Source organism: Athene noctua, chromosome 2, assembly GCF_965140245.1.
Source record: "Athene noctua chromosome 2, bAthNoc1.hap1.1, whole genome shotgun sequence".
Classification (NCBI taxonomy): Eukaryota; Metazoa; Chordata; class Aves; order Strigiformes; family Strigidae; genus Athene; species Athene noctua.
This window is the reverse complement of record NC_134038.1, coordinates 67,211,439-67,223,501: the sequence shown is the minus strand read 5'-3', so window position 1 is coordinate 67,223,501 and position 12,063 is coordinate 67,211,439. Positions and strand designations below refer to the sequence as shown.

At 35.1% G+C, this 12,063-nt stretch overlaps 1 protein-coding gene across 4 annotated transcripts in view; it reads right to left on the bottom strand.

Moving 5' to 3' along the window:
- The window catches only part of INVS (inversin), a 98,911-nt gene that overhangs the window by 27,531 nt on the left and 59,317 nt on the right, over positions 1-12,063 (bottom strand). For all 4 annotated transcript variants that reach the window (XM_074899347.1, XM_074899348.1, XM_074899349.1 and 1 more), the window contains 4 exons: positions 9,381-9,552; positions 4,489-4,644; positions 2,728-2,957; positions 1,032-1,138 (listed from right to left, as the gene is read on the bottom strand). In XM_074899347.1, coding sequence (XP_074755448.1) covers positions 1,032-1,138; positions 2,728-2,957; positions 4,489-4,644; positions 9,381-9,552 — 665 coding nt within the window. The remainder of the gene's footprint in view (positions 1-1,031; positions 1,139-2,727; positions 2,958-4,488; positions 4,645-9,380; positions 9,553-12,063) is intronic.

The window sequence follows — 12,063 nt, the reverse complement described above, 5'->3', positions numbered from 1 at the left end:
CCTTTCTGGCAAAATAATGGCTCTTAATCTTACTTATTAAGAGTAATTTAATTACAACTGTTTATTTAATTTTCTATTACTTACTAAATTATTATTAAATTACTAAAGAGAGCATTGGCACCACTTAATTAGGAAGTACTTATACTTTCATTTGTGTTTTTCAATAAAAAATAGGAACAGAAAAAATAGAGAGATCTGAGTGGTTTAGAGTAGAGAACAAAAGAGGAATGATGGAGGAGGAAAGCAATTAAATACTGGGATAAGTATGGAAGTCTCAAGTTTAGCACTAAAATATGGGGTTTCAAAGTCCTTAAATGATTTTAAATGTTGAAATATTCAAATTTATATGGCATACTGATCATAATTTTATTTATAATTATGAGGAGGTCATCTACTCTAAAAAAGGCATTATAGATTTCTGCTAATAGTAATTATCTTCACGGTCAGGTGACTACTTCGAACTCCACAACCCAAATCACTTTAAAAAAACTATTATTTATATGTCAGTGAAAGACAAAGAGATGCAAATGTACTGACTTTCTACGATTATAGGAGGATTTTTTTTAAAATAGGACTTTAGAATACAATTAACCACCAGGTAATTTATAATCACTATTTTAATACATAACATTACATTTCTCCCAGTCTTCTTTCTTCTCACTGTATTTCTACCAAATAGAAAAATTCCAGTCTACTCCAACAGCAGCAGAAATGCCTTTTCATCCTTTGTTCACTGTCTACTTCATATAAATGAAAAAGATCTTTAATATTTCAAACATGACTAGAATGAGTAAATACTTGCAGAAATATCTGTAAGTTCAAGGTTCAAAAGTCTAAATAGTCGAAGTTGCAATGTCTTACTTAAAGAAGAGATTTTTCACAGAAAAGCTGCTTACACTGAAGCCCAAGATTACAGCATTCCTTTTAGATACAAGATCACAATTCTCTGCCACTATCTAAACACATAACATTTAAATCAGTAGGCAGCACTTTTGCTAAAATACAAAATAGTGTATTCAGACAAGCAATACCTCTCCTCACTGTTCTCCATATGATTAGGGAAAGCATCAAAACCAAGCAGCAACTTTATAGCATCAAGGTAGCCATTGTTACAGAGCCAGTGCAAAGCAGTTCTTCCCTGGAAACAATGGAACAAAACAAAATTAAATACTATCCCCAAAGTCCATCATGCCACAATAAAAGTCATAAATCATACTGTAATTCGATGTTTTTCTGGACATGATGGACAAACTAATTCTTCTAAATAAACTTCCTTGTTAAAATAAAAGAATACAGCACTTAAGAATGAGGTAATTTTTTTTTTTTTTTTTTTTTAAACAAGACTACAACACTAGTGCTTTTTCACCTAGAGCAGCTTAAAAACAGCACTAGGAGACTATCTCTAGAGTTGCTCCCTTTGCAGCTGTGCTGTCCAGGTCTGAAGCAGCTCTCATCAACACTTGCAATTCTGACTGTTTTCTTAGGCTGCTCTAAAACACTGCGAGAAGACTGAAAGAATTACTACAGAATTCAAAATCAGATCAATTTTGAGGAAATCTTATCAGCCCAGGCAAACAAAGAAAGACTTGAAGCTGTGCTTTCAAAATGCGCTTGATTTCAGCAGTCTAATATCTCTCACATGAAGCAGAAGTCCAATTCTCAAGCTGCACTCTATACAGCCAGCTTGTACATGACCACTCTTGGGACTGCGATCACAGAACTATAACATGAAAATCTCAAGCTCTGTTAATATGAACAAAACATAGGTATTTCACTTCATTTCCAGGCCATGCCTCCTGTCCGCATCTTGCTTTTCTGAACTCCAAATGCAGGAAATACCTAAAAGGCTGGATCCCACAGAAAAGCATGAAGACATTCTGAGTTCAGAGCTAGTAAGCCGCACTCTGAACCCCAAGGGCTGAAGAGAGTATGCTGCAGAGTCTCTGTGTGTAATAGGTGGAGCTGATGTGTTCAGCTGTACTCAGGCTGATGCCATACAGAGCTGGTAGCAGGTTGGAAAATCTCCCCAGCATGCTCTGTAGAACTCATAATAATAAACCTGGAATTATTCCATTACCTGCCCTACAATGAATAGCTACAGAAAAGTTTAACTAATTAGGTGAAATTCTTTTGACTGTTGAAGTTCTACTGACTTCTGAGAAATTAAGTCATATAACAAAGAAATCTGTTGTATGTTGCACAATTATTCTGGCTCCTGATTTCACTTACTGCTTGAATAATGTCACAAAAGAACATCTAAACTAATCAGTGGGGTTTTTTTTCACCGGGAAGAGTGATACATATGTGGACATTTATGTAGACAATTGAAGCAGTTCTTATGCAATCTCACTTGCTCTATCTCTGCTGAAGAAACACATTACATACTATTAAATCACATGCCCATGTCAGCTGTTAATAAAGAATGACGGAAGAAATCAGATGATTAATATGACTCCTCTTAACATCAACTCGATAAGGAAAAGTCAATTGTGATATGGAAAAATATGAATCTTTGATTCATGCTGCATATTAAAATACTACTTTTCACTGAAGATGTTAGAAGTGAAGTCACAGGGAAAATTATGTCAGGATGCATTTCCTTTTGTGATAAACAGAGCAAAGATGCTTCTATGTCCCAGGAAAGAGACTGACCTTGAAAAAAAGGAAAATGTTTTGATTTATAGTTATTCTAAAGTTAATTAAATAGCCCAGTGAAGAATAACATACCTCTTTATCCTGAATATTTGGATCTGCATTGTTTTCCAGTAATACTACCATGCAGTTAATGTAACCTCCATAAGCAGCACACTGCAGAGGTGTTCTACCTGCATAATCCTGCACATTAGGGTTGATTTTATTTTCGATCAAGATCTGGCATACGTCAGCATTTCCTCCCAGCGCTGCCCAGTGAAGGGGTGAATGGCCATCTTGGTCAACCAAATCTACTCTTGCTCCTCCTGTAGCAACAAATACATTTTCGAACATAAAAAGAAAATACTTTTGAATGCAAAGATAAGGAAAAAATAAATTTATGTTCCACTAGAAGTTACTTGGTAAACTTAAAATTCAGAGAAATAGTTCTGAAAGTAACTTTAACTCTGTTACTCAAATCCTAAAACCTAAATGAAAATTAATTTGTAATTATATAGTTTCAGTTAGGGTCAGGCATCTAACTTTTTTACAAGCTTCTGATTATTCTCTTAGATGCTTTAGAATCTTCAGATTTGTCAAATTCCCTTGAAAAACCTAGCCTTTATTTGTTTGAGGACTATTAATTTTCAGTGAAACTTTTATTTCTTAACAACAAAATCACTACTGAAAATTAGATTTCATATAAAAACTCTTTTTAAATGTCTAAAGCAGACAAGATAAAATACAGTGTAAGAATGACTTTTGAAAAAAGCTTGATTTTTTAAAATCCAAGCATACTAAGACTCTTTTATGCAGATAATTAATTTATCTGTATGTTCTTGTAAGATGTAAAAGCTCTGTACAAAAATAAAAACTCTTTAAATATAAAAATTTGAACCAACCAGCAACAAGGACTGTCTATATCATAAAATATTTAATTAAACAAAACTCAGTTTCTGATAACCAAGCTTCTTGCATCTACAAAAGCTAAATGGCATAGGAGGTGGGAGGAAGAGCTTAACAGGTGGTTAAAATATGCCCAGCAGATCACATAGAGAAGCACACTTTTCAGTAAGAAAGGTTGGTTGACAGAAAACTTGCAACTTGTTAGTGTGCATACTTCAACTGTCCATAAATGGGATAATATCTCAAGTGGGAGGGAGACTGCTTCCAGCTACTTGGAACATTTCTGTGAAGCTAAAATGACAGAATTTTGTATCTAAGATACCACTGTTCTTTCACAATACTTCTTACACTTCAGAGTTTTTACAATTATCTATAACTATGTATATTGTTAAATCTTACTTCTGTCTACAAATAAAATACTGCTTATAAAAAACAACCAGAAAACAACAACGGTTTAGGAATTTTGATAGCTACCTTCTTAAAAAAAAAAAAAAAAAAAAAAAAAAAAAATTTAAGATCCTTTACAAAATAAAGATTCAGAAAGTCTCCAAAGAAGCATAAAAATGCTCTCTCACAAAAGAGAAGAAAGCTTTATTTGGTCTTATTTACTGGAGGAAAAAAAAAAAGAAAAAAGAAAAACAATGACTTGCTGGGGGAAGGGGTGGTTTGAGAGACTAGAATGTACTTGAAAAGGCTCAAGCAGAAAAGACCTGCGAACAGAACTATCCCAATTTTCAAAGTTTTACATTTAACACTTATAGCCACTTTGCACAACACTGATAATCTTTTACATTTACTAGAGCTGTTCCACAAAGGGTACTTACAGGTAAAACTTGCTTTAGGGAAGTAATTTGCTACCCCACCTCTTGCTAAGCTATGCTGTTTATTTCCCAGTCCCACAGAAAGCAGCACCAGAACTCTGAACAGGTTTGTAAATTCATAACAGCTGACCTTTAATGAGTGTTTGTATCACTTCTTTGTGTCCCATCTCACAGGCTCGGAAAAGCGGGGTATGTTTCATGACATCCAAAGCATCTACCTGTGCATTATGTTCCAACAGCAATTTCACTGTGCTGACATGGCCAGAAAGGGCAGCAGCGTGTAATGCTAAAAGAATAAAGTAGTAGGAAAAGAAAATCACAATACCATGAACTTTGGAGGTTCACAATTAGAACAGTCAAAAGAAAATTCAATTCTGAGCATTCTGGTGGAAAAGGTGCTTTTCAACCACAAGAAACTGAAGAATCATTAACAAGTGATCACTAACCACATTTTCTTGCCATACAAGCAATAAACAGAAAAACTGCTTGCCCTGAAACATGTTTCTAACTTGTACAAATAGGAATTTTAACCTTAACAGCACCGAGATTGGCTTATACTGCAGATCTGTGGACTGTTAGCAGCTTCTGATTAAGAGAGCATAACATGATCTACTTCTGCCTCTGTTTTGTGGCATCTCCATCCCCCTACTGGAGATGAAACTGCTCACGATCAGTGAAAGAAAACTTTCATTATACCTTCACCGTTTTCCTGAAAATACCTTTTCTATTTCTTTCAAATAAGCAGAGCTATCTCAATTAAAACTAACTCCAGATAAGTACCCAGCTGTTCCTGCCTCCCCCTCTTTTTTTCAGAATTACTCGAAGAAAATTTTACACGTAGCAAGGCCATCACATCTCACACAGTATCTGCAGCTCCCCATTTTCTTCAAGAAAAAGAAAAAAGATGATGGGAAGACCAGATACTGCACTTTGTCTCACCTCTACAATTTACGAAGTTCAATTGTATGAAAACTGCGTAAGTTGATTCTGCAGACTCCTACTCTTCCATAGTTTTCTTTGCCTTCTCATATTTGAATGTATGCAGACTTCACCAAGTCCAAACCAACAAATAACACAGAGATACTTTAGATACTCTAGATCTCAGAGGTAAAGATGTGGCGTCCTATAACTGAAGTTGCTATCACCTAACACAGCATCTTGTGGGCATTGTCGGCTGGAGTTGAGAAAAATGTTGAAATGCCAGCCTGACCAGTTCACTGCTCTTTTTGAAGGAATGGCAAACTACACACAGCAATGAGATTTCAAACCAATGAAGGACACATATATTGCTGATTTCAGAATGCTTTGGATTACTTCCTATAGTCAGCAATCAAATCAGATAATCCATGTTCTCATACTGTCTTACATGTAGACTATTTCACAGATGGCAAAATCAAAATAATTTAGAATGAAAATACAAAACAGTGCAAGTCATAAAGGTGCCTTTAGTAAAGTGAATTCATATTCCTCCCTGAAATTTCACAAATCTTCATCCTTGGTGAGAATTCAGTCTGCTCAAGCAAGCAAAATGTGGGGTTATAAACACTCCCTACATGTCTCTACTTGTTTAATGTAAAAACAGGCAAGGTCAGGATCCAGCAGAGGCATTATACAGAAAGGCACACCACGAAGGCAAATGTTAGAAGGAATTGCTTCTTGAACCGTAGCCAGAATATCAAAACAGTCAGGCTTTTTGTATTTGCCTGCTACTCTTTACCACTGGTACCAGGTTCACACAGCTTATGAAACAGTAACCCAGTGTAACCTGCCACACAGGCACTACTAAAATGCACAGGTTGTTCATACTGTCCATGAATCAAATCCAGGTGAAGTGTGTTGCCTTAAAACACACATTCTCAAAATTAGGGATATTAACTGGAATTGTGATACAGACAAATGAGGCACTTCCTACAAGAAATGCAGTCACAGCCAGAGACAGTATGAGAAGTGCTGCCTCAGTAACTGAAATCATGCCTTTAAGATGACACTGATGTTTAACTGTTGCAGCTAAAAAGCACAGGGGCACTCATTGCACTCATGAAAAATATCTGTGAGCAGCACAATCTGCAGCCACTGTGCGAGTGGGTGGCTATCAGTAGAAATTTGACAAGAATGAGATCCCTGCCGCTTCGTACATTCGGATGGGCCTGGTTTTCATGGTTTGACCTCACAGTAAACTCTAGGTTCTGGTTTTTGTACTGCATTTCTTATGAAACCAACGGCAGTAAACCACTCCATCAGATGACACATGGGGTGTGTATAACAATACAATAGAAAAAGAGCTGCTGTGTCAGCTTGGCCGGTTCTTCCCCCCTATCACTCATTCTGACGCAGGCATCTTGTTTCGCACTTTGTGCTCAATATTTTCTTGTAAGCCAAATTTTCTGTGATGGAGTCACGGTGACTGAAGAGATTCTTCGGCCAGCTGGTCACAATAGGCCCTTTGTTCAGCCGACAGACAGAGCCCTCTCCATTGTACGCAGTGACGGCAGAGCTATAAAGCTGCCCCTGTAATGTTCCTGCAGCGATGATCTCTGAGAAGAGGGAAATTCCTTTCCCTTGGTGTCATTCTCCTACACAATACGAGAGTCTTGATGTTCTAGCAAAGCTGAATGGAGAGCTTGCTCTTTATAAGTAAATGCAAAAGGCTGCGTTAATGCAACATTATAACTGAACTTAACTGAGTCGGCACACAAAAGTCAGAAAAACACAACCTTGAACTCTCCTCAGCAACTGTAACCCAGGCACGGTGGCATGTACACTATTTTCTATTAGCGCATAGTTTCCTGTCAGAATACAATGCTACTTTTCCCTCACCAAAACCTGGGAATGATTAAGAACCTTCAGAAAAAAAAACAGGTCTGAAATCAGAGAGTGATTTGCTGGTGGACCTCCTTATAAGTTTACAGCTCACTATAATAAAGCCCAGGTTACTGCACATGCTTTCACAATGGTCAAGTTCAGATTGCTCGATAGCAAGCAACAAACAGCATAGCTCCCCACTTTAAGACTATTAGTGTGTTCTACACAACAGCAGCTTCAAGTAAATGGAAAATCCATTCATTTCCTTGGATTAAAAGTCCTACAACAAAATCAAGACTAAAAGGTGATTACACATCACTGCTATGAAAGGTTTAAGACTGAAGGATAATAAACCCAACAACCTGAATTATTCAAGCATGAAATCCACACCTGAGTAATTTCAGAAACACAGTATGTGATTACTGTCTGCAGAGAAGAAAACCCTTTGTAAGGAGGTTTGCACAGTGACTAAAACATTACTGCACCTTAAGGTCTGAAACAAACACTGTGAGATATTTAAAAGGGAATTGTCAGGAAGGAACAAATACAGGTGAGAACGATAAAAGATGAAATGAGAATCATTTTGTAGAATATGTAGTTTGTAAAGTCATCAAACATGAAGACTGAGATTTTATTTGCTGCACTGTTTCTTAAACTCAAAAATTACAAATTATCATAACTTGGAAAAACTTATTTTTTTTGTGCATTAATTTGTAAGGAAAGTAAGAATTTAGATACTTAAATAGAATTTTATGGTAACTGTATTTAGCTTTTTGTGTAAAGACATGCCATACCACCAAACAAAATAAAAAGTTTCAAGTTTTTATATGAAATATTCATACATGCTATCTTTCAAATCGTGAACCGCACAACCCTGACATTGCATTTATTTACCATTTCTATGTTATTCGAAGTATGACCTGAAAAGAGAAAAGCTGTTAAACGCATTTCTTTTGTTTTTTGGTTGGGGCAGATCTACACTGCAAGTTCCCTAAATCTAAGTATGCAGCACAGGCTAGTTTATGGATGTGTGTGCAGCCAAAAGATAATGCTTGAGTATACTTCAAAACAAATATATTAAAATTTATATAAACAAACATTGCAATATACATACTTGTTTGTTTAAAATAACAGTTTTATTTTCAGAAAAAATGCCCTCTACTGTATTATTCACAAGTGTGTGCTCTGACTATCAGCTTGGCTATCATTTTACTACTTATTATACATAGCTATATATATTTGCACTTAACTTCTGAATTTGTGATCTGGCTGTGACTGGCACAGGGTAGTTCATGACCTCCTCCCACACAGCTTACCCCTTGCAGGCCCCTGCTACCAAACCCCTCCAATATATGCCCAGTGTATTTACATTCTCCTCTTATTTTTATTCAGATGTCATCAGCACACTATACAGCTCTGCTACTTTACCTGTATTTCCAACGCTGTTGAATACATATACATTTCAACACCTGTCTCTCTGACAGGTTATTCTATTCTTGTTGAAAGTACTACAGAGGAACAGTATTTTTACCACAAATTCTTATAATTTTTCATTAAGGAAGATAAATTCACAGTTGCTATAGGAAATTTTGAATTTCATGACTTGCATGCTTGAATTCTGAAACACTGTGTTGCATACCTATCCTTTGCTTTGGGCAGATAATAGGACGATAAACTTGGGGCATATCAAGTTTAACCTCTTGTTTGGACAATGGAGTGCAATAGCTCTAATCTTTATTACACTATCTTTACAAGTAACTATGGTACTTTGGGTTTTCATTATGATAATTTAGCCACTCCACTGGTTAGTTTGCTCTATATTTTTTCAAATTATTTATTTACTGACAAATATATATTTTTAATAGGCATTATCAGGACTTTCTATGCAATTATATTTCATTTGATTCTTCAAAATACAGAACAGCTTTTCCTTTCCCACGATTACAGATCTAAGTAAATAGTAGCAAAGAAATACATTTCTTCTTCTTTCTGTGTTTCAAATGAACTGGTCCAATCTGTGCAGAAAAATTTGTTTCTTTCCGCCAATAAGGCAAAGAAGTGACTCACACGCATAATTAAACTAATGCAGAAATATTTTCAGGATTAAGGTATACTATACATCCAGGAAAAGATTAATATAGCTTCTAACAATGTTTTTTATTTGGTGGAAATCTCACTAACTGGAAACAGCCAGTGGTGCTTTACCGTAAAGCATCTTACCTGTGCCAGCATACTTGTCTGTCATGTTGATATCAATATCCAATTTTAAAGTCAGCATAGTCCTAATGACATCATCACTGCCTTTGCCAGCTGCCCACATGAAGGATGTTCTTCCCTCAAGATCTGAGTCATCTTTTACAGAAGGATGTTTCAAAAATACTTCAACTGTTTCCTGAAAAGACATACTATTGAAATTAACATTAAAAGGAATCTGTAACAACAAGAAACTATTGTGTCTCATTTAGCTGTTTGTGAAGCAAATCAAAGCTTCCTTTTTCCTTTTTATGTTTATATAGAGTAAGATTAACAGGAGTACTGTATTTTCTGCTACGCTTTTTTCATTATCAGTGTTCACAGTGCATCCTTAACTACGAGTTTAACACTGTCATTTATTTCATACTTTTTTCTTTTTAGTGTCAAATATCATGTGTTCATCATGAGGAAGTAGAAGACACCGCAGTCACTGTGAAGAAAGCAATGGGAAAAATATTATCAGCTTATCAAAGCACTACTGTAATACTATGATGCTAAAATAATGTTCCTTCAGAATATTTTTATATATTCAGAATATTTTTTTGCTCCAATTCTAAGTACAAATGCACATGCAAATATTTTAGTTTGTCAAATTCTAATAATTTGACTATTAAAAAAAGTACTTTTGGGGCAACATAGACATATTTCCTAATACTTGATAGTATCAACAGGTTACTAATTACTGAAGTATTATAAATCAAAACAGATTAAGAAAACCTTTATACCCAAGTCCAGGCTTTCCACTGTAACTGTCACACTAAAATCTCAATTTAAACAAAAGAAAAAAGAATTATTTCTTCAAATGCTGTGTTTGTGTTAAGCTCTCAGTAAACAAGTTCATTTGTTTAGCTTGCTGCTAAATTCTTAATAATCCATGATAGGAAAGAAAGGGAGAGGAAATCATGACTGCTGGAAGAACAGTTAGGGGAAGATTTCCCTTTTCTATCTAATGCCTTACAAAGGCTGTGTATTTAACAGCTGGTGAACATGTCTTAAGAGCCACTGATAGACTAGCCAATACAAACTGAAAAAAGCAGGTTTAATTATTTTGTTTTTATATTTTAGTATTAACTCTTTTTTTATTGTTTCCCCAAGTGATCCCAAAATAGCTCTATCACTGCTCTGGTAGGATGAGAATTCCTTGGGTATAAGGAATCAAAAGCTTATAATCACAAAGGTGTTTAAATGCCTACAGTCCTATTGATTAGTTTGGATTTTTTTTAACTACTACTTATTCATCCCCCTAAAGAAATAGGAAATTTCTCATTTTTCTTATGTTAATGTGTCCTAAGATCCTAAGAGCTTCGTGAATTTGGGCTCATATCTGAATCATCATTTTATAATAAAAATGTCCAGCCAGAAATAATGAGGAATGGAAGCATTAAGACTTCCTCACAAACCAGCATGTGTTTATAGCTTTGTGTACTCACACTGACCACCACTACATCTCAGACACAAACGGCTACTCATTAGGCCAGCAACTCAGCACCCTACCAGTACTCTTCACTGCTTGAAATCCTGCAAAGTGAAAAGCAGTATGAAGGCTGGACCTTTTCAATACTAAGGCACACATCCTACAAACATAAATAAGTAATTTTATTTTTCCATTAAGTTTTAGTAAAGCGATGTTTCTTTCAACCATTCTTTTTTTCTAGAGTTTTTAATGGGAAAAAGTGGAATAAAATCCATTAATGCTATATGAGTTATTTTCCAAAATGAAGTTATCACAACTCGAAAACAAAATGAAATTAAATTAGAACAGGATGGTTAAGAAACCAGAAAACAGAAGTATTAATCAGTTTAATTCTGTAAATATTTTGTCATGGAAAAAATCACACCTATTTTATCTCTATTAAAAAAAAAGTGGAGAAAACAAAATAAAAAACAACAAAGCTGAAACAGTAAAGAAATAAATTGGATCATTTCATTCTGTACTATCAAGAAATTCTGAAAAATACTAAATATTATTTTTGAACATTCAAAAATAAGGCAGGGGTATCTACATTTCATTTACTAGATCATTCTATACAAGTATGTGAAATGGAAGTACACTGTCTTGGACATCTCTGGGAACTTTCAGAAAAAAATGATATATATTTAGTCCTGCATTCTGCATACTAAAATCAACAATAATAGAGCATCTGCCTTCACACATGAAGTTCAAAAACTTTAAAAGGATATTTATTTGGACCTTCTGTGGAATACATTAACCATTCAAATTTCAGGCAATCTATTTGGGTGGTTATATTAGGTAACTTCTAGAACTTTTCTTTCTATAATAATCGGGGATAAGCTAGTCTTAGAGACAAAAACGTCATATTAGATTAAGTAACACACAGAAAAACAGAGCAAAGAACAAGATACTGAGTTAAGTAAAACTGAATGCAATGCAAATATTCATAATAAACACAGAAGAACAAACTTTTTCCTTCTCGTTAAGGTCTAAGATACATCGTATTTTAAGTGAGAAATATACCATGCTTATCCAGACTTGGGTGGACTGAACAGAATGTGGCTCTCAAACCATAGATATATAGATGCTACTGCCAAAACAAACAGGGATGTGTCTCCACTCAGCTGTTTCACTATGTATATGGAATCCAGTGGTGGGAATTACGCAAGGATTTGTATGTAATAGAGAAAAAAAGCA